Source organism: Carassius gibelio, chromosome A16 (genome assembly GCF_023724105.1).
Source record: "Carassius gibelio isolate Cgi1373 ecotype wild population from Czech Republic chromosome A16, carGib1.2-hapl.c, whole genome shotgun sequence".
Classification (NCBI taxonomy): Eukaryota; Metazoa; Chordata; class Actinopteri; order Cypriniformes; family Cyprinidae; genus Carassius; species Carassius gibelio.
This window is the reverse complement of record NC_068386.1, coordinates 13282533-13308617: the sequence shown is the minus strand read 5'-3', so window position 1 is coordinate 13308617 and position 26085 is coordinate 13282533. Positions and strand designations below refer to the sequence as shown.

At 39.8% G+C, this 26085-nt stretch overlaps 3 protein-coding genes and 1 pseudogene across 7 annotated transcripts; 2 read left to right on the top strand and 2 right to left on the bottom strand.

Annotated features, from left to right (window-relative positions):
• The first annotated feature begins 13 nt into the window (after positions 1-13).
• Positions 14-9707, top strand: LOC128030174 (cytoplasmic dynein 1 intermediate chain 1-like). Of its 2 annotated transcripts, none has more exons than XM_052617657.1 (17): positions 14-260; positions 934-1058; positions 1153-1267; positions 2368-2509; positions 3469-3528; positions 3683-3798; positions 3923-4009; positions 4094-4256; positions 4482-4581; positions 4953-5078; positions 6316-6462; positions 6720-6833; positions 6928-7061; positions 7192-7336; positions 7420-7560; positions 8763-8888; positions 9058-9707. In XM_052617657.1, exons 2-17 carry the CDS (start codon positions 951-953, stop codon positions 9172-9174), a joined length of 1941 nt encoding a protein of 646 aa, XP_052473617.1. In that variant the 5' UTR covers positions 14-260; positions 934-950; the 3' UTR covers positions 9175-9707. The 2 variants fall into 2 exon arrangements, with proteins under 2 accessions (XP_052473617.1, XP_052473619.1); XM_052617659.1 differs by having other exon boundaries at positions 15-260; positions 2419-2509.
• A 1542-nt stretch (positions 9708-11249) lies between these two features.
• LOC128030678 (zinc finger protein ZFAT) lies at positions 11250-20784 on the top strand. 4 transcript variants are annotated; one of them, XM_052618496.1, is made up of 16 exons: positions 11250-11812; positions 12883-13044; positions 13240-13494; positions 13577-13753; positions 13832-13985; positions 14509-15809; positions 16082-16314; positions 16396-16480; positions 16551-16700; positions 16781-16954; positions 17932-18020; positions 18108-18246; positions 18373-18497; positions 19113-19233; positions 19311-19459; positions 20130-20784. In XM_052618496.1, the coding sequence occupies exons 2-16, from the start codon at positions 12900-12902 to the stop codon at positions 20343-20345; spliced, it is 3513 nt and encodes a 1170-aa protein (XP_052474456.1). In that variant the 5' UTR covers positions 11250-11812; positions 12883-12899; the 3' UTR covers positions 20346-20784. The 4 variants fall into 4 exon arrangements, with proteins under 4 accessions (XP_052474456.1, XP_052474454.1, XP_052474455.1 ...); XM_052618494.1 differs by having other exon boundaries at positions 11250-11934; XM_052618495.1 differs by lacking the exon at positions 11250-11812 and adding an exon at positions 12000-12084.
• A 358-nt stretch (positions 20785-21142) lies between these two features.
• On the bottom strand, positions 21143-21933 carry LOC128030202 (putative ribosome-binding factor A, mitochondrial; annotated as a pseudogene).
• Positions 21934-22379: 446 nt separating this feature from the next.
• Positions 22380-25686, bottom strand: LOC128030681 (retinitis pigmentosa 1-like 1 protein). Its single transcript, XM_052618499.1, has 2 exons — positions 24545-25686; positions 22380-24424 (listed from the first exon to the last, which is right to left on the bottom strand). Exons 1-2 carry the CDS (start codon positions 25259-25261, stop codon positions 23126-23128), a joined length of 2016 nt encoding a protein of 671 aa, XP_052474459.1. The 5' UTR covers positions 25262-25686; the 3' UTR covers positions 22380-23125.
• Positions 25687-26085: the final 399 nt, after the last annotated feature.

The following is a 26085-nucleotide window of genomic DNA, read 5'->3' as shown; positions in this document are numbered from 1 at the left end:
TAAACATTAAACACTAATGTTTAAAACATTCATCATCTTTTTGACGACGAAACACTTGCCGGTTGCTGGGTGGTATTGATGACGTATCGGTATTGAGGACTTCCGGCTTTGGGTGCTGATGAGACTGAAGTGAACTGGTGATGCTTTGTGTTTTTATTTAGCTGTTGATGCTCATGTGTAGATTTATAGCCTCTTATTTCAGCATTTACGTGAAAGAGCGCAGCAGACTTTGTCCTGGTTGGATCGAAATAAAGAAGACGGTATAGTTCAATGAATGCGTTATAGTATCTCACAACAGGCTTTGTTGCGGACTGCATTGATGTTTTCATTCATTGAAATGCAACGACTGGCTTTTGTGAATGAACATGATTGTGTTTTTAGTTTGTCTGCATATGTGCTTTCTGTTTTTCTATCTTGTCGGTAGTGTATTTATTAGACCACAATCACTTAATTTCTCATTGCAGAATGTAAGGATAGTGTGCAATGTATTTTAATGAAAAAAAAATTTTCTGCGTGCAGGAGGTTCACCACACAGATTTTAAAACTGGTTTACACTACATTATATATTTTACTTTGTATTATTTTGCTTATTTATTAATATATAGCAAATTTATTGTTGCATATAGTGTGCTTTGAAATAAATCAAAAAATTTTCATTGTATATGTTATTCATAGTTCATTCAGACAATATTTCATCTTGCACTGTTTCTGTGTCTATTAGTTTAATGGGCCTCCACACAATCTGATCTTTTCAGTAAATGTCAAAATAAAACTGAATGTAGAACTTCAGCCAAATTCATAATTTAGACACATAGCAGACTTTTCTCTGGATGGCCTCTAATGTTTGTATAGCACAGTTAATGAATGTTAAAGCATGACGAAATTCCTGCATGAGTACTAAAATTAAAACTAAACTGTTTGTACTATGCATAGATTGAGCGACACAGAGGATGGCTGATAGAAGTGACCTGAAAGCTGAGCTTGAGCGCAAAAAGCAGCGCTTAGCCCAGATTCGAGAGGAGAAGAAAAGAAAGGAGGAAGAGAGAAAGAAAAAAGAGGTTGGTGCTGTTTTTGTTAGATATAATAGACATTTATCATTTTATCACCTGCAAATATTTTTTTGCGACACTTAATTATTGACCTGTGATGCAGTCTGAGATGCTTCAGAGGGCCGAGAATGTGTCAGAAGACTCGGACCTGGACAGAAAGAGAAGAGAGACAGAGGCTCTCCTGCAGAGCATTGGAATTTCACCAGAACCACCTTTAGGTATGCGATACAAAACATACAACTGTCTGTGCAAGTACATTATGTGGGAGATACATCTTTATGAATCTGCATGCCACCTGCTTGAATGAAAAGATAAAAGGAATCATCAAAAGTTTTTATAATGGAAAGGAAATATCTCCCTCAGCAGTCTTTAGTGTTATACCAGGGTTTCGCCTTAACCTTGTGAAAAAGAAGTATAGTTTTAAAAGTCCATATGAGTCCATATAGAAATAATATACTTATGGAATATATTTGAGTATTGCATACAGTGTAATGTTTTGGACACTAAATTGCATGTTAATTGTATTTAAACATGATGTAGATAAAAATGAATGTAATTAACTGAACTTTAGCTGAGTGGAGTGCTTTTTGAACTACTTAAGTAGGACTTTAGTACTTCTAATTTCATTATTCTAGTGTCTTTAAAATATGCTTAATATTTACTGCTGAATGCACTGAAAAGCTTTTATAGTAATCTAAAATCTACTTCATGCAATCATTTCTTTTGAAACATATTTGAAGTAGAGATTTGATACAAGTAAGCACTCCTTTTTTTCACAAGAATATGGTTCATGTTAAACTGATTTTTACTGTTTTATATTTAGAATATATATTTATATATTGTCGCTTCAGCGTATATTTAAGTCCTACATCTTGTTTGCGGGAATGTCTCTTGACCCCTTTCAAACTTTTGCAAGATTTAAATCTGATCTGATTTTAGGTTATGTGCGATATATTTTTAGGTCATGGATTAATTCCCAAAGCAATAACTACACTTTTTACTATCTCTTAATATCTCTTGTCTATAAGAAGTTACAGTGTTTAATATAGAGTTTATTGAGCTCTTGTCAATGGGGCTGTACTTGAAGCAGACTTGACTCAAACTCAGTTAGATTCATAAAGTTGTATATCATATCATTTTTAGATAAAATGAAATTTTTAAATGACCATATCAAAATTCTAACATTAGAGAGAAGTGAAATTCCCTTGACAATCTCTCCTGTTTTTTTTCCCTTTTGGATTCTTTTCTCTTTGATTTGACCATTTCAATCCATCCTGTTCGTTTTGATTTGCCTGTGACTGTCACTGCTGGCCATCAGTGCAGCCACTGCAGCTTTTAACATGGGATACCTGTTATTTTCGTTATTTAGTCCCAACCCCTATGTCTCCCTCTTCGCAATCAGTGAGCCCACCCAGTGAAACTGGAAGTCAGGAGTCCATAGATGGAGCGACAGTAGGAAGGTATGAAATCTGCCTGTGTGATTGTTGTTTGAACACTGTATTGTTAATCCTTAATCTATTTTGAAATATTTCTAGATTCTGTGATAAATTAATATATATGGGAGGAGTTTTCTAATGCAGGAGTTTTCAAACTGAATTCTACAGACATTCTAGGAGGTCTGTGGGAAATTTGAGGAAAACAAAAATATATATTTAATTTTGTAAATACATCTCTTCAGATGTATACATATAACAATATTCTAATAATGAGTACACCAATTCTAAGGTTATATTTTAATTTATTTACATAAAAATATTTTTTATTTGTGTTGTACTTTATTTTTCTTCACACAACATTAATATATATAGAATATATATATATATATTCTATATATATAATATATATAGCTCGTTATATAGAATATTTAGCTGCTTTCGTATTTTAAGAAGGGGTTCCCTCACAATATGATCATCAAATGTAGGGGTCTTTGGCATTAAAAACTCCTGTTTTAGACTGGTAGCGGTTTATTTTATATTATGCATTATTTAGGGGAATTAAATATTTTTAGAGAAAATTATTTGAAGGATAATATGATTTCTTTAAGAAATGTTTTGCATTATTTCTTAAGTCAAAACAAAAACTATTTTATTTTATTGCTTTTCTTAAGACTAAGCCTAATGTTTTTCCTTTTCCCTATGTCTTTTTTTGGGTACATCAGATATCGGTAAGGAGAACTGTTAATGTTATCATTGTTAGCTCTTGGCATTTGTTATGTGTGTGTGGTTCTGTTGTAGCTGGTTTAGAGTATGGTTCCACTGTCCATATGTGGTTTAATCTAACAGACAGTGTGTTATTATCTCATATAATCATGCATGAAATAGGGCAATGCACTTTTGATGAAGCTGCAGGACCTAATCGTGCATTCTCTTAGTCTTATACCTCCTAACCATCATATGTTGTATTCTTCTGACCTCTCTAGGACATTACAGTGGGACACCGACCCCTCAGCTCTTCAGCTTCTTGCAGATTCTGTTCATGGGTGAGACTGCAACCTCAAACTTCATTCACATTATTAATGATGATACAGAAAACATTGAGTCTCACTCTCAACAGAGAAATGTAGAATAAAATTCACAAAAACACACCATCAACTTGTCCCAAGCCTGCACACACAAAACACCTTGGTTTCTTAGGAGCAGGATGCAAAGGCTTGGTGCATCAAAAATTGTTCAGATTGATTTTACGCCAAAAGAACTGGTGACATACTCCAAAGAAACACAGACTCCTGTGGCATCTCATCAGCCTGAGGGTAAATAACTGTTTTTATTTCTGTTTAATATTTAAGATATCCATACATATAAAACTGAATATGGTGGCTTTAGCCACATAAAAAAATGCATCACTGCTTAATGCGTTTCCAAAAATGTCCACAGAGGAGGAGGATGAGGAGCTGTCAGTGACCAAATCTGAGCCCGTGACACAGCAGCTGGAGGAGGAGGACTCTCAGGAGCCAGAAGAAGGCAAGAAGAATAAAAAATAAAAAATAAAAATTATACATCTGAATTGTAAGTGTAACAGAGCTGTATGAATATGTGTGTCTATAGTTCATCCTAGAGAACTGACCAATGAAGAGAAAGAGCAGATTATTCATTCAGAGGATTTTCTGTTTTTCTTCGACCGAAGCATCCGTGTGATGGAGCGTGTGCTGGCTGAGGACACAGACGTTTTCTTTGACTACAGTGGGCGAGATATGGAGGACAAAGATGGGTCAGCAGAGGCTAATGTGACAGTAACACAAAGATCCCACATGATTACATAGAAGTAATTCATAAGATGGTACTAGACAGGTTTGTTTCACCTAATCTAGGATGATGATGATTTAATGGTTTGAAATCAGGTTTAATGAGGTGACCCAGAAACTTCTAGGAAACTTACTGTACATTGCTTTGAATGACTGTACCAGAATGCAACAGTTTTTTTGTTTGTTATCAGGGACATGCAAGCCGGATCAAGCTTGTCTTTTAATCGACATTTCTACAATGAGCATTGGTCCAAACATCGAGTCGTCACTTCCCTGGATTGGTCACCACAGGTACTTTATTAGTATGTTGCACTGATATAAGAAGTGCTGGTTATGTATGTAATCTGGATCATGTAATCAGACTCAAAAAATAAGTCATTGTAATTTTATTTCATTTTAAAGTGCTTAGTTTTTATGGATTATATGATTACATATTATTCACACAGTGGCAGGTAATTATTTATAATTTATTGATTAACCCTAATTCTTTTTCTTAATTTTCACAATGTACAGTCATTTGTTATTAGTAACAGACTACAATTTGTGAGCAATCTAGCCAGCACTGAATGTAAGGTTGCTTAATGCAAATGCAATCATCAAATGAAACAATCCCAGAAGCAGAGTGACACTGTACATTGTAATCAGTCACGTTCTTTTGGCAGTATCCTGAATTACTAGTGGCCTCATACAACACTAATGAGGATGCACCTCATGAGCCAGATGGAGTTGTGATGGTCTGGAATATGAAGTTTAAGAAGATGACCCCAGAGTACATATTCCACTGTCAGGTATGAATTCCCATTGCTCACAATTAAATAACTAGTCTGCCTTCCTGAATGTTGTTCCTTTGGCAGCACTTCAATATACTGTAATAATATGTTTACTTCTATATTGATCATGTGTGTGGGTAACCAACTTTTATTGAAAAAGCCTGAATCTAAATTGAATTTCTGTTATTAAAATTCACAAACAATGTCATTCTGTGTTTGCACTGATATCACTTCTAAATGAACTCTCATTGTTCAGTTCATTGTCTGTATGCTCCCTTTGTGCAAATCAATCAAAAGTAATTACTGGTACATTCAATCAATAATGCATTTTTTTATACTCTTTATTTAAATGTTCTTGACACAACATACACTATGTCACAGAATAGCTACTATGCAGGAAAAATACGACATTAAACACCCTCAGCTGTAACACTGTACTATACATGACTTTGGATCCAATAATATTAAAGGGTTACTCCACCCCAAAAAGAAAATTAATCACTTACCCCATGTTGTTCCAAACCTATAAAAGCTCAGTTCGTCTTCGGAACACAATTTAAGATATTTTGGATGAAAACCTTGAGGCTTGAGACTGTCCCATAGACTGCCAAGTAAATATCAGTGTCAATGTCCACAAAAGGTATTAAAAGTCATCTTCAGAATACTCCATCTGCCATCAGATGTGCAAATGGGTTATATGAAATTCCTTTGTCAACGGTCTCCTCTGTGTTACTCCATATCACCGAGCTGCGTATGCTCTTCTGTGTCCTCAATGATGCGCTGTTTTATTTCAAATCAAAGCTAAATACACATAAAAACAGCACATCCTTGTTTTGCGCAGAGGACACAGAACAGCATACGCAGCATGATAATGGTGATAATGAGTGATACAGAGGAGACTGTTGACAAAGGAATCATAGAATAAAGTCGTTTCTTTTTTCTTCTCTTACAAAAAGCATTCCTGTTGCTTCATACTGTTTAACCCAGATTGCACGTCTGATGGCAGAAGGAGTATTCTGATGACAACTTTTCATACCTTTTATGGACATTGACACTGATATTTACTTGGCAGTCTATGGGACAGTCTCAAGCATCCAGGTTTTCATCCAAAATATCTTAAACTGTGTTCCGAAGACGAACTGAGCTTTTATGGGTTTGGAACGACATGGAGGTAAGTGATTAATAATGAGAACATTTTCATTTTAAGGTGGAGTATCCCTTTAAGAATAATGCATTTTATGGTTTTCCCTAATAGTCCTCAGTGATGTCAGTTGGCTTTGCTCAGTTTCATCCCAACCTGGTGATCGGAGGCACTTACTCAGGACAGATAGCACTGTGGGACAATCGAAGTCACAGGAGGACCCCTGTGCAACGGACGCCATTGTCTGCAACTGCACACACTGTAAGACCTTCAGTTATAGATAAATGGTTTTAAAATATAATGCATTGAGTTAGTGGTTTACTGGTTAAAAATCTGAGCTGAAAACACAGGTCAGTGAGGTGACCCAGGAACTGAAGAGTCACAATCAACCTCCAGAGACTTTGCAAAACTAATCTGATGAATTTTTTATTATAGTCCCTTTTTTGTCTTGGGAAAATATCCTTATCATGTTCACCCTTAAAAGAGTACAGATGACAAAACTGTCATATCTTTTGCAGCATCCTGTATACTGTGTGAACGTGGTCGGAACACAAAATGCCAACAACTTGATCACAGTATCCACAGATGGCAAGATGTGCTCCTGGAGTCTGGACATGCTCTCACAGCCTCAGGTGTCCAGATAACACATGTAGACAGATTCAATGATTGTCATTTGAGATTGGACTGATATCAAACAATACATTATATGTCTGTTGTTACTGACAGGAGAGTATGGAGCTGATCTACAACAAGTCAAAGCCGGTGGCCGTCACTTGTATGGCCTTCCCTGCAAGTGATGTGAATAACTATGTGGTAGGAAGTGAGGAGGGCACCGTTTACACAGCATCCCGCCATGGAAGGTCATGGTTCCCGCAACAGAACATATTAATGACAGAATTTTCATATTTGGGTCAACTATTCTTTTAGTAATATCTGTGAATATCAAATATTAAACACTTCATGAAAACTTGCTTAACTTGTCCCATGCAGTAAGGCTGGTATTGGTGAAATTTTCGATGGGCATCAGGGGCCTGTGACTGGAATCAGCTGCCATAACGCTGTGGGTCCAGTTGACTTCTCCCATCTCTTTACCACTTCCTCATTTGACTGGACAGTCAAACTGTGGTCAACCAAAGTATGAGTTGTTTTGGAACTTGTGTGATATGTATTTTGATCATTTAGCATGAAATGAATATAACTAGTCCCTCTCTCTGACAGCATAACAAGCCCCTGTACTCCTTTGAAGACAATGCAGACTATGTTTATGATGTGATGTGGTCTCCAGTGCATCCAGCGCTCTTTGCTACAGTGGATGGCAATGGTCGTCTGGATCTCTGGAATCTCAACAACTACACAGAGGTCAGAGGCAACACAGCTCAATACATTCTTTACTCTGTCATCTGTCTTTTGCATTATAAAAGAAGAACATTCATTTCATACTTTAATTAATATTTGGACAAGAGGGCCCCCTACCTGGGGCGAGAAAGCTCTGGAATAAGCTTATCCTAGATGTCATCAGATTTTTGCAGAATTTGTTATCTGATATTATTTGTAATATATAATTAATGTAAAATATTAAATTAAATAATCTATGCACTCTATGTATGTTCTAAGGTTTGAAGTCAGTATGTTTTTTAATTGCGTCCTATGCTCAGCAAGGCTATTTTATTAATCAAAAATGCAGTAAAAAATTGTAGCAGTGTGAAAGTCTTACTGTCACTTTTGATCAATTTTTATGCATCTTGCTGAATAAAAGTATTCATTTCTTTAATAGACAAATCTTTCTGATCCCAGACTTTTGAACAGTATTGTAAATGCAATTCGATATAATTGATAATCTAATTGAATAATGACAAATCAAATAAGGGCATTTCAGTCAGAGTGATATGTTTGAATTACACTATATAATTATTTGCATTATACACAGGCCATTTAGTAATTAAAAGGAAGTCATAATAGGAATACACTATGAATTCAGATTAAATGATCCACTCAAAAGATGTTTGAATTGGACATTTAATTCATGGAATGACTAAATATTTAACTCACTGAATAACGATAATGATTGAATTAAATAATAAAACATCAACAAAACATGTCACTGGGACCCATTCTTGTAAAAAAAAAAAAGATTTTTTTTTTTTTTTTACAAATTACACTAAATTACAATTACAAATTACACTAAAACTTGTAGTGTCCAACAAGAAATTAATTCATAATCACTATTATCCAATAAAACATAAAAATTACTTAAAACTGTTCAGCTGGAATGAATCTTATAAAAAACATGTATGTTCAAGACAAGTCAAAATTTGCTAAATGAGCATAACCACATAACAACCACTGAATAAATGTGCTGAGATGTGACTTAGTGACATCTATAGTCATTGAAAAATAAAATAAAATAAGGTTGTGTGTGAGAAAGGCATCTTACCCCATCTTATTTGCATGCAAATTGTCTTTACTTGCTATCTGTGTGCTTGATCTAAATTAGATTGCAGCTAAATTGTGTTATTACATTTATATTTTCACTCCCAAGACAAGTTTCTTGTGTATACCAGGTGCCTTCAGCAAGTGTGACACTGGAGGGAGGGTGTGCCCTGAACCGGGTCAGATGGGCTCTAGGGGGCAGAGAGGTGGCCGTGGGTGATTCAGAGGGCCGTGTTTGGATCTATGATGTAGGAGAGGTAATAACACCTACATTATTAGTACATGAACATGTGAATAATACTCTAATATTTGGATGAATTTTAAATATTTGCAATCATAGACAGATGAAACACTGCAAATTTCTAGTCAATAATTGTGTTCTTCTGTTAAGATGTGATGCAGAAATTGGTTGTATCTCTATTTTAGCAGTTAGCCATGCCACATACAGACGACTGGAGCAAATTTGCCCGTACACTCATGGACATTCGTGCAAACCGAGGGGATGGAGAGGAAGATGCAGGGACTTTGGATCTGCCTGCCTGAGACACACACACACACACACACACACACTCACACACACACACACACACACACACAGAGAGACACATTTACATGATACAAAATAAACACTGCTGTGATCACAGGTCTTTTTTCTTTTGCATACTAAAGTCTATTTATAGCATGGGTGTTAATTAGCAATACCTCCCCTTCCAATGCTAATAGTTAATTCCAGAACACACACAGGTGAATGTGTTTGAGCTAACGTATATCTAGGGCTTGCAGTCTGCAGTGACTATATAGGAGTGAGCCAATGTTATCAAACTGTATGAAAATAGCTGTGCCGGAATTATAATGTCAAGTTATTTTATGTATGTTCAAGTACAAGGTCATACTGAGATAAATTTAGAATATGTATTGTCCATAATGTAAAAATGTATTACAGCAAAACTTATGAATATGACTTTATTTTTTCCTTTTTTTACCTTTTATGCTGTATGTGTGAATAATGTAATACCAATTGCAGCATAAAACATCTGTAAAGTGTAAATTTACAATAAAGGTCACTGTGTCTCAAATCGTGTTTTAATCTTCATTTAAGCAGTTATTTGTCCAAATTGTGGGGTTATGGGTGATAAAAAGTTTGAATAAATGATCAATATTACTCCGTGATGTTTTCATGCAATTAAACCTTTATCTTTAATCACAATGACGAGATCCCCCTCTCCATCATCAGCAACTCTCATGGACGCACACGCCCGCGCACGCAGAAGGCGGGATCCTGTTACCATGACAATTACGTCAATATTAGTGTCGGGTAACTAAAGGTCAAACTAAAGACAAGCCAGAGACGGAAGGAAACAGGCTCGGAATGGCGGGGACTAAATGTTTTTTTTTTTTTTTTTTTTTTTTTGGCAGCAAGAGTCGGAGGAAATCACAGTAATAAACTGTGGTTTAATCGCGTTATCGCTTGAACGGCGGTGCTTTGTCTAAATTGAACAGGATACCCATATGTTACGAGGTACTGGTGCGGCGGGAAGGACAGTCCATGCTAGTTTTGTCAGTAAATTGGAGTAAAGCTGTAGAGCACAGCTGCCGTTAGTTAGCCGTGTTATGTTGTCCTGTTTAGAAGCAGAATGACTTTTGCTAACTCTTAGAGCTGTATTAGACACAAACCAAGCGCCTGGGTGGCTCTAGATCGCTTCTGTGAGGGTAAATGCATAGCAGCTATGGCTTGACTGTTTGCTTCCTCTTCACCCAACTTGGTAACATTAGCTGCTAGCAACACAGGCTTACTTGGTGCAAGTTCTTCTCATGATTACAACTCTTCTCGTTCGACAGATTCTGCTCGAGACTGTCTCCAAATTGACCGATTGTCTTGTTCCCAAGCAGAGAAACAAGGTTGACCCAATGTCAGTCTACAAATACGAGTGTTTTTTTTTTATTATTGTTGTTGTTGTTTTGTTTCGTTCAAACTCGGGTAGCATACGGCTGTTGTTTATGGTGATGCTCATATATAGCGACCACACTCCCAGCCGTTGTTTTAAAATAATTACTTATGTCTAAGATGAAAAGATGTCACCTAAATCGACGCACACATATTTGCGATTTTTGCATTAAGTGTCTGTGATTAGATCGTGACACTGTTCAAGTCTGCAAGGTCTTCATCCTCGTCACGGTCCCTTTGTCATTGACAAGGAGAGAGAGGACCTTTAACTTTTGCTGTATTTTCACTGCTAGTATGGACTGTAGGGGGCAGCAAACTCCCCCAAACATTCCCAATTCGTTGACTTCTTCATTTAAGAGTTCAGTTCAGATTAGTTTGTGTGTTCATATGCTGGATGTTCATGACTGTAAACATCCCCGACTGGAAGCTGTGCTAAATCTAAAACAAGCTTTCAGTTGGATGTTTGCTGCCATCGTCCAGTTCTTTCGTCTTGATATTTGTGCATTTGATTAAACAGTTCTGTGTCCTAAATGTTCTGTAACAACTTAGTTATAACTTAACAATGATGTGTACATGTTAAGACGTTTGCAAGTGTGCCATCTGGATCTCTACTGTTTTCTGTGCTGAACTTGCTCATATTCCAGTGTAGTCGTTGTAAACATCCTACACTCAGCTGTAATCTGCAGGTGAGGCTGGGGGAGGGTGTTTGCTGTGACTGACTGGAGCTCCTCTGTCATGTAGGAACACTTTACTTGATTGAGGAATAAAAACAGGAATGCTGAAAGGAGAAAAAGACTGAGGCTCAGAGGCTGATAAAGTCAAATATTTACTTTTAATCTGCTTTTATTCTCTGTTTTACCTCGTTGTCAATATCATTTACCCAAATAAAGCGATTTTAATTGAATTAATGTTTATTGTTGTTAATTATTATTGATTTGACAGATGCTCTTGTGTTGAGTTGCTATACTGACACATAATAGCATTCAGTGGCCTTTATACGTTGGCTTATAAGTGGCCTCTCTCACTTTGATAAGGGTTTAAACATTACGTTACCTTTAAAATAATATATTTGATTGTTGCATTACTGAAGAAGAACACAACGAGTTTAACCTTTAGGATAATCGGTCAATTTGAAATGAACTCCAGGCCGCAGGTGGCGCGCGGTTCTACACAGACGAAGACGAAGATCCATCCGCCATATTTGTTGTCGCAGATTCGACAGAAACCTCTGCAGAAGTAAATTAAGTATAATGGATGTATTTAAACTGCGCTCTGCCAATACAAACAAGGGTTAAATCGTTTTTTCGAGTCATTTTTACGTAGTTCTGATTTAAAAATGATGGATACAGAGCAAGCAGGTAAGCAAAAACATGATTTTTAGGGTAACTGCGCTTCGAGGAAACGGCTAGCTCCGACGATTCGATAAGAGACAAATAAATTAGGTAAAACTAGTGGCTTGCACCAGCAAAAGTAACTTTTGCTAGAGGATGCACTATACATAAATTAAGGTATATGTCCGCTGTTTACAGTTCTTTGTTGAAATAATACCCTTTCCAACTCTTTTGAGCATAAACGCCATCTTATTTAATGAGAACTAGTTCCAGTCCCTAAGTGAAAAACACGAAACTGGTCTCGTGCTTACAAGAAATAGATGGCAGGGAATATTATTGGTTTCCTTTTGGGGAGTAAAACGGGGCTTTATCAATATTTTAAACATTATATAACAATTAGAAAAATCAGGTATGCAGTTTTGTAAGGGGATTATCAAATGTTTTGTTTATGCCATTTATTGCATCTTGTTAAAGAAAATTAGCAATATTCTAATGACCTGAATCTACACTGCAAGAACTATTCATAAAAATAATATAAATGTTAATAAACATATTTCGGATTTTACCATGTATAAAGTAAACTTATTTTAGACATTCTTGTTTTGAAAGGGCTTTCCGGTGCTTGTGAATAATTACTGTTTTGTATAGTTTCTCTGAGGGAACTCATCAATTTAAACAAAATGATCTAGATTTAAGGTTTATGATGAATACAAATAATAAATACATGGAGTTAAATATGGTTAAATATTACTTATCATTAGAGACTAATATAATTGCCCTATAACAACCCGAGCAGTGGTGTGTATCCTACTTTTTTCAAGGATACATGTTAAATACTTGAACTTGGGGAATTAAAAGCCAAATTTTGTTTGCATGAGAGACTTTGTAACTTAACTGTAAATCACATGGGCACATTTCTGATACTGTTTTACAAATAATTAACCAAATAAAGACTCGCTGTTTTTATATTCACAGACGGTTCGTCAGTCTTCATGTGCAAAATATGCAACTTGTTCTCTCCCAGTAAACCATTGCTGCTGTCTCATGTTACTGAGACTCACTCAAATGAAGGAGGGGATCCTGACTCTTTTATTATAGCACTTAAGCCTTTAACAACTCAGGAGCCACAGAATTCAGGTAAGCAGCTTTGAACCCAGAAATCAACCTGTATTGGGCATTATTATGCAAATTAATAAGGTAATTAGAGACAGGCAGTTGCAATGTCAAGCTGATTTAAGCTTCATAATTTGAGCAAAGTTGTATTATCTTACATTGTGTTAGAAGAAGGTTAAAAGCATTGGAAAAGAAGAATGTATTTTGTTTAACTTGCAGAAGTTGTTTTGAAAAGAAAACGTGGAAGACCAAAAGGCTCTACTAAGAAAGTCCAACCAGAAAAGGTCCAGAAAATAACACCTAATCAGCAGGAGAAAGAGTCCACTGCGATACACCCGCTAGCCGGAGAGCCTAGTGAGGATGGCAGTGATCTGGAGTGCAAGAGATGCAATCGTGTATTCAGCAACAGGAGACAAATCTCCAAACACATTTGCTTTGTAGGACTGAAAGAGGCTGCTGAGGAAGAAGAGTATGGTACAAATTCATGCCGGTTAATGTTGTAGCTCTTCTACTTTCTGAACTGCCACACGTTTCACCTGTCAACTTTATTGCCCAGGTAATAATACTGATGCAAATAAAATCAGTGATGGAGAAGAGGAGAAAGAGAGGACACCAAAGAAAGCTCGAGCGATGCGGACAGATAAGCCGTCCAGTGCAAAGGACCCAGAATCAGCAAGCGGCAACAAAAACCCTATTATTAGTGTGGTCCTTACTAATCACGAGGCCATGCCTGGTGAGATGTATTTGTGATGTCAGGTGTTCTAATAGTTAAGGGAAACATTTCAACTAACTAAGTTTTGCTTCATTGCAGGTGCCTCTAAAATAGTTCCTATCGAAGCAGCTCCAGCTGAACCATCCACCCAGACTGTTGCAGACGCAGGTTCCCAGGAGGGAGCGATGAAAAGGGGATACCAGGAATATGCCATTCAGCAAGCTGCTTATGAAGCACCCCTCAAATCAAACAGGTGACTATTTCATGGTTTTTCACATTTAGAACCTTAACTTTAGATTTACAAATCTAGTAAAATTGTTCAAGCACCAGAGGAGAGAATATTAAAACAGTATTCTGCCATTGTATAACTTAAGAAGCAATTACACTTCAGAGGGGGAACAAAGAAAAATGAAACAGAAGCAATTTGGAAATAAGGGAATTTTTGAATAGTGATTCCCAGATCAAGAGAAGTTAACAAAATCTTTCATACAGTGTATATATAGATTTAATATAGTAAATATAGATTTTTATAATTATGCAATAGCTAGAAAATTTATTATTTTATTTATATTAATTTATTTATTTAATATACTGCTAATATTTTTTTTAAACTCTAATCAAAATAGTTATGAAAATATTTAATTAAAGTAATAAAAAAGAAAAAGAAGTAATGAAAGTATTGGGAACAATTATGAAAATGCATATTGTTGCATTTGTACTGATCTTGTGAAATTTTTTGGTATATTGATATTAACAAATCATATCTCTCGATGTAGGTTAGGACAGACACAGCTTAAAATCTTCACATGTGAATACTGCAATAAAGTCTTCAAGTTCAAACATTCACTGCAGGCTCACTTAAGAATCCACACCAATGAGAAACCATTCAAGTGCCCGCAGTGTGACTACGCCAGCGCTATCAAGGCCAATCTTAGTGTTCATATACGGAAACACACCGGCGAGAAATTCAGCTGTGAGCTGTGCTCATTTAATTGCCTCAGTAAAGGACACCTCAAAGTGCACGTGGAGCGAGTGCACAAAAAGATCAAGCAGCACTGCCGATTCTGCAAGAAGAAATACTCTGACGTGAAGAACCTTCTTAAACACATCCGCGAGACTCACGACATGAGCGACAAGAAAGTACAGGACTCCTACAATGAGTACAGCCTCCAGACCAGGGAGGGCAAGAGACAGCTTCTGTACAACTGTCAAATATGCGACCGCAAGTTCAAGAACGAGCTTGAGCGTGACCGTCACATGATGGTTCATGGCAACAAGAGACCCTTCGGCTGCGAGCTATGCGATCACGGCTCAACCAAATTCCAAGCCTTGCAAGCCCACATCCGAAAGCATCCCTTCATCTACGTGTGTGCCGTTTGCCAGGAAAAGTTTGTCAGCTCTGTGCGGCTTAAGTCGCATCTCAGAGAGTTCCACCCGGAATCTGATGAACCCTCTGCTTTTGCAGACTCCATCAATTCCAGCTTTTGCTTGCTCAAACCAGGCGACGACATTCAGAAGGACATGTTGAATCAGGATGAGCTTAAGATCACAGAAGAGCTGTCGCAGCTCAACGCCCAGGAGCTGTTAACCACAGAAATGACTTGCTTGGGTCAAGAGGACCTTCAAACTCAATGCTCCGATAGTTTAGTGGTGGAGTCAGACCTTCTTGTACAGAACTCACAGGATGGAAATCCTGTTTCAGACAGTATGAATAAGATAGACACGTCTGCCGTAGCACAAACACAAGAGATGGTCTGTGAAGATGAAATCAATTCCCAAAGGCTTCAAGAGTGCTGTATGACAGAAGATCAGAATCCTGCTCAAGAAACTGCACCTTTGACGCCTGAAAAACCCCAAACGCACTCAGAGCAGCTAGTATCAAATGACACATTTCCTCAAACCGAGAAAGAGGTGATTGTGCCACAAACTAACGCCGATGAGGACTTACTCGGTTCAGAGCTAGAAGAAATATCTTCTTTCAAGCAGATTGTAGAGCAGATGCAAAAACGACAGCTGAACATGGAAGTTTTTGAACGGATCCGGAAAGTGTATGGAGACCTTGAATGTGAATACTGTGGTATGAATATTTAATATCTAATACAGGGGTGCCCAGTCCTGTTCCTAGAGATCCTATTATCTTGAAAAGTTTAGTTCTCTCAAATGACTGAACCGGCTAATCAAGATCTTCAGAAACTTGTTGTTAATTACAGACAGCCGTTTTGAGTAGGGTCAGAAATTAACTCACAGGTATTGGGTATCCCTGATCTATTATCTATTAATATCTCGCTTTTTTAAATAACACCTCCAACCCTAGTCTCCCTATAACTCTCTGTAATGGTTCCTCAACAGGGAAGCTTTTCTGGTATCAGGTGCACTACAATACGCATGTGCGAACGCACACCAAAGAGCACCTCCATTACTGTTCTCAGTGCAATTATTCCTCCATCACTAAAAACTGCCTGAAGCGGCATGTCATCCAGAGACACTCGGACATCCTGCTGAAGTGTCCCTCTGAAGGATGCCAGTACTGTACTCCTGACAAATACAAACTTCAGGCTCATCTCAAAACCCATTCGGACATTGTGAGTGTTGGTAGTCTTCTTATTCTTAAGATGTTGGTGAAATTGCTTCTTCGTCTGATCTTACGTCTTTCTCATCGTTAGATCAAACGAAGTTTTATATGCCCAGTATGTCAAGAGACTGTTCCCGAAGACAAAGTTAGAGCTCATATCAAAAGCAACCATCCGGGTAAGAACAAATAAAACACTGAAATGTCCAACAAGAGCCCTAAAGTAATGAATGTGCTATTGCTGTATAGATGTGTCGCTGAACTACATCTCGGAAACGTTGGGACTACGTGTACATGTGAAAGGAGTGATCGGGAAACGAGCTTCCAAATGCCCGTACTGTGATTGCTTCTTCACAAGGAATGGGGCAGATCTTCAGCAGCACATATGGGCCCATGAAGGTGTTTTACTTACCGTGTTGTCAAACTTCACTTCAGTTAACTGTTTTAATGTACTGATTTTGATCTGTTCATGCCTCCAGGACTGAAACCGTACAAATGTTCACAATGTGATTATGCCTCAAGGAGTAAAAGCAACCTCAAAGCTCACATGAATAGACACAGTACTGAGAAAACACATCTTTGTGACCTCTGCGGAAAAAAGTTCAAGTCTAAATGCACTCTGAAAAGTCATAAGCTCATGCACACAGCAGACGGTGAGTCTCTTTCTTTGTATTTAAGACTGCATGCGGTGTTATTGGGACTCGTGAACCTAAAACAACAAGGGTTTCGTAATCTGAAGTATTTCAGAAGTCAGAGAGAGCTCTAATGCCAAGTACGTTTACACACACGGGAATTTGTGTGTGTAAACACAGAAGCCTCCAGTGCAGAACAAAGTACAAACATACGTGAATTACACAGTTAGGTGAAATATAACACTAATATAAGAAAAACAAAAAATTAAATAATGCAATATGATACAGAAGTAGAAATATAGAGAAAAGGAGACATTGACTTCAGTCTTCAGTGCTCTTGGTGCTGGTTTTATATTCTGATCAGTGTTATATTATTACCACAGTTGTGGTGCATAATATTTTTGCTATAGATTTTTCAGGAAAATTTGATGAATAGAAAGTTAAAAAGAACCACTATTCATTTGAAATCTTTTCTACTTTTGATCACATCTCTGCTGAATAAAAGTATTAATTTCTATTTTAAAAAGTCATTTAAACGTGTGTGTTTATATATATTTATTCTCTTTTTTATGTTGCAATGTACATATGTTTTACATTTTCTGCACCACTGTTGCATTTTGGAAATATATTTATGAACTTTATACAAATACATTTGACTTGATTTCTTTTTTCTCTTATATTCTAGTTTCAGTAGGAAATATGGATGTAATTTAATACAAAGTTAACAATTACATATAATAATAATTAATACAGTAATAATTCATTTTTTTGGCACTATTTTAAAAACGTGCATTGGTGCATCGAGCACAATAAAGACAGGAAACTGTATTAAAGTAAATATGAATATTTGAGTTCATTTTGATTTCATGACTTAAGTGTTGCTTAACAAATACACTTTATTTAAATTTTACTTAAATATCAGTGGTTTTCATTATTTAGGTTCTTAGTTCACAGCAAATCAAATCTGTTTTTTGTTTTGTTTTGTTTTTATGTTTTAGGAAAACAGTTCAGATGTACTGAGTGTGACTTCACTGCTGCACTGAGACCGCATCTCCTTCGTCACATGGAGCAGCATGCTTCTTTCAAAGTAACACAACAAAAGCCTTCTATTTTAGTTTTGTGTTGTCATGTGTCCCAAAACCACCACCAAAGCACAATGTTTTGCCTTTCACAGCCTTTCCGTTGTGCACACTGCCACTACTCGTGCAACATCTCAGGCTCTCTGAAAAGACACTATAACAAAAAACATCCCAACGCTCAGTATATCAATGCTGGAACAGGAGTGTCCTCTTCCGAAACTGTGATAGAGCAAGGCAAGTCCTTCCTCACCAGAATGAAACCAGCCTTAACTGCCCAACATATACATTGCTTTATTATTAGACATACAGTGTTGCCTCAAACAGCGTCAGTAATTGAAAAGTGTGTGTGTGTGTTATCAGGTGGAGTCAAATGTCCTGTGTGCAATTTCGTTTATGGCACTAAATGGGAAATGAACAGACATCTTAAGAGCAAACATGGTCTCAAAGTAGTGGAGACCGACAGTCTTGGTCTGAATCAGTGGGAGGTGAGTAATATCATAATGAACTCAAATCATGTTTATTTATCAAATGCGTAAACAACAATAGAAGTTGACCCAAAGTGCTGTACGTCAATATTTAATAATAAATAATATATTGATAGTAAACATAATTCACCCAAAAGTGATGAATCTGTCATCATTTACTAAATTCATGACATTCCGAAACCATATGAATTTGGTTAAATTAAGATATTTTTAGAAAAACCTGCAAGGTATTTGTCTCCCCTTGAAAGTCCAGGTAACATAAACTTAAAACATCCAAAAAGCAAAAAGTTAATGAACTAAATTCAATCTGTTCATAATTTAAAAAGATTGTATCTCTGCACAAGACTTGGATTAAACCGCTCGATTCGTATGGATTTTTTTTAAAAGATGCCTTTATGACCTTTTTGGATCTTCTAAGTTTTGGTTACCTGGACTTCAACAAAGGTGCAGAAACCTCCCAGGTTTCATTAAAAAATATCTTATCTTATGGGTTTGGAATGTATTTTCTTCCTGATAAAGCAGTGCATGATTGTCAAACGGTCTTAATTCATGTTCACCATATTCTTAACATGAGAATGAAATGCTACTAGACGTGTTTCTGATCTGTTCATTCAGGTAGTGGAGTCAGTGGAGGAGCCGGCCATGCAGTACCTTCACATAGCTGAGACTGAGGGTCCACGAGGAACAGAGACCGCTGTATCAGCTCTGCAGGACCTGCGCTTCAACACACAAAATGGTCAGAATCAACTGCCTCAAGTCTGGAGTTGTTGGATTTCTGTACAGTTCAGCTCTAAACTCCTGGTTGGTGTTCAGGTGTTGTGTCTGCGGCAGCGGGAGACAGACTAGACCCGGCGTCTGTCAACATCCTGCAGCAGATCATTGATCTGGGCTCAGAGAATCATGATGCTGCTGTGGCTTCTGTGGTTGCCATGGCTCCCGGTACAGTTACTGTTCTGGAGCAGGTACAGTTAACATGCATATCTGTGTACCGACAGACCTCTCTGCTTCTGGAGAGCTGCCCAAACTTATCTCATCTCATTTTATTGACTTCACAATACATCATCTACACTCTCTGCAATATGATTACTGCTTATGAATGGTCAGGTTTATTGCCTTGCTATCTTTGGTATCACTTTTATGAACATTTTAGTAACTCCCCATGATCAAATGATAGATGTGTGTTACATTAATAGTGTCTATATATGAATTTAAGGGGGTCATGAGATATACTACAGTTATATTTACTACAGAAATAATACTTTTATGCAGCAAAAAGTTCTTTTGAACTTTCTATTCATCAATGTATCCTGGAAAAAATCATGGTCTTCAAAAAAATAAGGAATGTTTCTGGAACAACAAATCTGCACATCATGAATCATGTGACACTGCAGTAATGCCTGCTGAAAATTCAGCTTTGTCATCACAAAGAATACATTACATTTAAAAATATTTCATAACAGTTTATCTGTACTTTTGATTAAATAAATGCAGCATTGATAAGCATGAGAGACTTCTTTCAAAAACATTTTAAAGGGCTTACCGTCCCCAAACTTTTTGAACATTGGAGTACAATTCCCCCCTTGAAGTCCTTGAATCCTTTAATAATAAGAATGTTCTGTCCCATCATTCCAGGTGGAGCAGGAGGAGCCGCAGGCCAATCATGCCATGCTGATCCAGGATGCACTGCAGCAGGCCACAGTGGGCCTGGGAGAAGAGCACCACCTAGTGTTGTCTTCAGATGAAATGGAGGGCATCAAAACTGTTACAGTGTATACGCAGGAAGACGCATCCCAGTTCATAGTCTATGTTCAGGAGTCTGTGCAAACTGAGGAGACCAGCACAGTATAGACCGTAGTAAGACCATACATATGGGGTTTAAAACTACTAGCTATCTAGTTCAAATGCTGTTCAAGTGTTCCGTTCTAGTTTTACTTCTGCTATAGTTAATCCAGTCAGGTCTTGAGTGGATTATTGCAGCCATACATATGCTTATAGGGCCTTATCTTGCACAATTGTAAATAATCTGAAACAGTGGCAGTGAATAGCCAGCCTCGTGCTACAAAAAAATTGTAATACAAAAAGATCAGTTAGTTTTAAGACCTAATCACAGTAAAGCCAGCTGCACATAACTAAGAATCTATTTTAGAAATGTGATTTTCTTTTTTTGTGTGCCTTCATTGTACGTATGTAACAGAGTTACTGTGTGACTCTGGACTTCTCCACACTTTTTATATAACGCTCCCATACAGTGTATGGCTGTCATTATAGTAAACTGAGTTATTTAATGGGTGGTGTTGTGTATTGTCGAGATACTTCATTAATTAATTTCATAAAATTTCATGATTTCATTTTTCATATCATTCATGATTTTGCAAGTAAATGAAACTCACTTTAAAACTGTGTATTACAGCATCAACTACACTGCCATTCAAACGTGTTATGGTAGGTGAGATGTTTGAAATTATTTCAAACGGTAATATTCAGAAATATTACAATGTAATATAACTTTATTGTAATATATTTTAAAATGTAATTGATTCCTTTGATGGCAAAGCTGAATTTTCCCCAAGCTCAGATTTTTATTATACACCACTAAATAACATAATATTGCTTGCAACAGTTGCAAGTGACCAAAAGATGTGATTTCAGTGTCTTCTGTTGTCTTCTTCCATCAACTCAGTGACCTGTATCCACCAGGCTGTCCTCATCCCCGTCCTGCTCCTCTTTGAAAATCCTTAGGAGTGATTTCATCATCCTTCATCCATTTGGACACTTTCTTCTTTTTCTCTCTGAGTTTCTGCTTCCTAACATCTGCGAGCATATCCAGCTGCTCTCGAGTCTCCTCCAGCAGCAGGACTCTGTGTGAGAGGGTCTCTTGCCCCCTTCTCCCGTTTACAAGCTTCAATCTGTTTGTACAGAGCCTCGTGATTGACACCAAACAAAACGTCTCTTTTCTTGTCTTCAGATACATCAGTTGCAGTTTGGACCTTTGGAAGATTAAACAAATTGTTGTTTTTTTACATTTATTAGAACTAAATTATTCTTACCCGACATCGTTGGTGGATAAATGATTAATGTTATCTTCATCTGGACCAAAATCTACTTTCTTGAGAAGGTTTTTAGTCTGATTAGGAAAAGACAAATAATAATATATACAAACTATTCCATCTTGTTGTTACCTCAGTGACAGCACAATATTGTTTGTCTCTGATAAAAACCACAGGAGGAACATTGCTAAGGATTTGGTGAGAGATCAGGAGGTGCCTGAAAAATACAATAAGCCCAATTATCATTAACTTATTAAAACAAAAGTAAAGCAGGCTAATGAAACATACATACGGTATGAAACATACATACACATATATATATATATATATATACACACACACACACACACACACACACACAATAATTCTTACCTGAAGAAGAGATTCATCCCATCGTTTTGTCCTGTAAAGAACGATAATGTAACTCATGCAACTTTATAGTCCAAACTGGCGTACCCTTCTTTATTATATCTTAATTATACAAAACGGAGACTGACTTCTTTTTTGGCAGGCATCTTCATCAGTTCATTGGTTGCAGACAGACAGGCTGAGCTATGAGTCCTACTTTCTTTCAGCTTAACAGGCCAGGACCAGCGCTCTCTCCCCTGTTGTGCTGTCATTTTATAGATCATGCTTGTTAATGCAGTCGTACACTGGCTAAATGTGCATTCTTGAACAATAAACTCTTCTGACAGTCAACAACATGATCACCAGCTTAGTGTATCCTTGCACCCACGCGTTACAGGTCTAGAATCAACTGCGGGTGAAGTATTTGAATCCAGATTGAGTCGTATCTCTGTCACGGTTGGGTTAAGGGAAAAACACAAGGAAAGGGTAAGATCCAATAGCAGGTAAGGTTTATTGCACAAACAGGTTAAATACAAAATAAAACTGTCTTGAGAGACAAACCAAACAAAAAGGGAACCGGATGAAACGGGGAACTCGGAAGAACGAGAAGGTAGAGGAAGTCTGGGGGAACGAGAGCATGAGACACATAGGGTAAGGACTCCATAAAGACGACAGAGAAAGACAGCTCTATATAGGGAGACTAATGACTAAGGATAGTCAACACCTGTGCGATTTAATTGGAGTGCAATTACTGTGACGACATGACCAGACAAGCGGAATTAAAGTGCCTGTGGTGAAGTGCCTAAGGAGAAGTGCGCTCACTAGGGGACACCCAGGAAACAGAGACTGATAGCGTGACATTACCCCTCCCCTACGGAGCAGCTACCAGATGCTCCACCTGAAACCCCGGAAAACCCAACAGAAAAAGAGGTAGGAGGGAGGTGAAGCGGAGGCGGACTAGGGGGAGGGACGGAGGGTCAGAAAACAGAGACAAACAACCAGGTGAAAAGGAGAGACAAAGACAGGCCAACCAGGTAAAATGGAAGAAAAGAGACGGAACAACCAGACGTGATGGAAAGGTAGAGACAGGAAGGTGTAACACAAAACAAGGAGTCCAGGAGGGTGGTGGACCGGCGGAAGGAAAGAGGGGAGGGACGGAGGGCCAGGTCCAACGGAGGAAAATAGAAAAAACAAAAAACAAATGAAAACAAAAACATTGGTAAATGGAGGACATTAGGTGATGCCCACCCGGGCGGAACAGAGGGCCATCACCCCCATGTGGTCAAAGCAGAAGCCCCCCCAGGGCGGAGCGGAAGGCCACCACCTCCACGTGGTCGCGGCCGAAGTCCCCCAGGGCGGAGCGGATGACCACCACGTCCTCTTGGTCACCGCCGGAATCCCCCAGGGCGGAGCGGATGACCACCACGTCCTCTTGGTCACCGCCGGAGTCCCCCAGGGCGGAGCGGATGACCACCACGTCCTCTTGGTCACCGCCGGAGTCCCCCAGGGCGGAGCGGATGACCACCACGTCCTCATGGTCACCGTCGGAGTCCCCCAGGGCGAAGTGGTCTCGGGCACTGCATCGGGAACGTCCTCCGGCACCGCATCGGGAAAGGTTTCGGGCCCCGCCTCGGTCTCCGGAACCGCAACGGACACCGCCTCGGCTTCGGGCCCCGCCTCGGCCTCCGGAAAAGCATCGGACACCGCCTCGGCCTTGGGCACCGCCTCGGCCTCCGGAACAGCATCGGGCACCGCCTCGGGCACCGCCTCGGCATCGGCCTCCGGAACGGCCTCGGGCACCGCCTCGGCCTCGGGAACAGCATCGGCCTCGGGAACAGCATCGGGCTCCGCCTCGGCATCGAGCACCGCATCGGCCTCTGGAACGGCATCGGGCACCGCGTCGGCCTCTGGAACGGCATCGGGCACCGCCTCGGCATCGGGCACCGCCTCGGCATCGGGCACCGCCTCGGGAACTGCATCGGCATCGGGAACAGCATCGGGCTCCGCCTCGGCATCAGGCACCGCCTCGGCATCGGGCACCGCATCGGCATCGGGCACCGCCTCGGGAACTGCATCGGCATCGGGAACAGCATCGGGCTCCGCCTCGGCATTGGGCACCGCCTCGGCATCGGGCACCGCCTCGGCATCGGGCACCGCCTCGGCATCGGGCACCGCCTCGGCATCGGGCACCGCCTCGGCATCGGGCACCGCCTCGGGCTCCGCCTCGGGAACTGCATCAGGAACAGCATCGGGAACAGCATCGGGCTCCGCCTCGGCATCGGGCACCGCATCGGCATCGGGCACCGCCTCGGCATCGAGCACCGCCTCGGGAACTGCATCGGCATCGGGAACAGCATCGGGTTCCGCCTCGGCATCGGGCACCGCCTCGGCATCGGGCACCGCCTCGGGAACTGCATCGGGAACAGCCTCGGGCACAGCATCGGCCTCGGGAACAGCATCGGGCTCCGCCTCGGCATCGGGCACCGCATCGGCCTCTGGAACAGCCTCGGGCACCGCCTCGGCATCGGGCACCTCCTCGGGAACTGCATCGGGCACCGCCTCGGCATTGGGCACCACCTCGGGCACCGCCTCGGGAACAGCATCGGTATCGGCCTCTGGAACAGCATCGGGCACCGCCTCGGCATTGGGCACCACCTCGGCATTGGGCACCGCCTCGGGCTCCGCCTCGGGAACTGCATCGGGCTCCGCCTCGGGAACTGCATCGGGCTCCGCCTCGGGAACAGCCTCGGCCTCTGGGACTTTCTCCAGGCCTTGAGGGACGGTCGACGCCTGTCTCCTCCTCCTCCGTCCTCCACGATGGCGAGTCGGCGGCACCTTGTCTGGAGACTCAGGCGTTGAGTCGTCCATCTTAAGCTGTGGCTCTGGGCTGGCGACAATCCTGTGCTGTGGTGTTAGGCTGGCGGCCATCTTGTGCTGTGGCGCTGGGCTGGCGGCCATCTTGTGCTGTGGCGCTGGGCTGGCGGCCATCTTGTGCTGTGGCGCTGGGCTGGCGGCCATCTTGTGCTGTGGCGCTGGGCAGGTGGCAGTCTTGTCTGGAACTTCTGGTGTGGTTGTTGCATCCCACTGAGCCCGATGGTGCAGGTATTTGGTAAACCCCCAAAAGTCCAGGATCTCTAACCCCTTCATCTCCCATTGAGGTAAAGGATCATCCAGGCAATTATTAAACAAATCTTTAAGTGCTGCATCATTGTAACCTAACCCGACTGCCAAAGTCCAAAACAATTGCGCCAGGCCACCCACCTCGCTTCCCTTTTGATGAAGGGTGGTTAAGTTCCGGAATCTCCTCCTCCGTTCCTCCATGGTGGCTGGGGAACAGATTCGAAATCTCACACCGCTGGATCTAGGCATGATGGAGTCCTTCTGTCACGGTTGGGTTAAGGGAAAAACACAAGGAAAGGGTAAGATCCAATAGCAGGTAAGGTTTATTGCACAAACAGGTTAAATACAAAATAAAACTGTCTTGAGAGACAAACCAAACAAAAAGGGAACCGGATGAAACGGGGAACTCGGAAGAACGAGAAAGTAGAGGAAGTCTGGGGGAACGAGAGCATGAGACACATAGGGTAAGGACTCCATAAAGACGACAGAGAAAGACAGCTCTATATAGGGAGACTAATGACTAAGGATAGTCAACACCTGTGCGATTTAATTGGAGTGCAATTACTGTGACGACATGACCAGACAAGCGGAATTAAAGTGCCTGTGGTGAAGTGCCTAAGGAGAAGTGCGCTCACTAGGGGACACCCAGGAAACAGAGACTGATAGCTTGACAATCTCAGGTTCATTTTCCCGACAGGGATTTAAATGTCTTTATTTAGGATTTATAAACTGTGAACCAAAACAACCAGCTAAGAGGTGAATCTCAACATTACAAACTTTAATTTAAAGAAAATATTTATATTTGAAATTCAGAAAAAAGACAGATGTATATATTTGGTTCTGAGTTAAAGATTTCTCTGCAGAATCACTGGTAAGGTACAAACCCGATTCCAAAAAGTTTGGACTGTACAAATTGTGGCTAAAAAAGGAATGGAATAATTTACAAATCTCATAAACTTATATTTTATTCACAATAGAATATAGATAACATATAAAATGTTGAAAGAGAGACATTTTGAAATGTCATGCCAAATATTGGCTCGTTTTGGATTTCATGAGAGCTACACATTCCA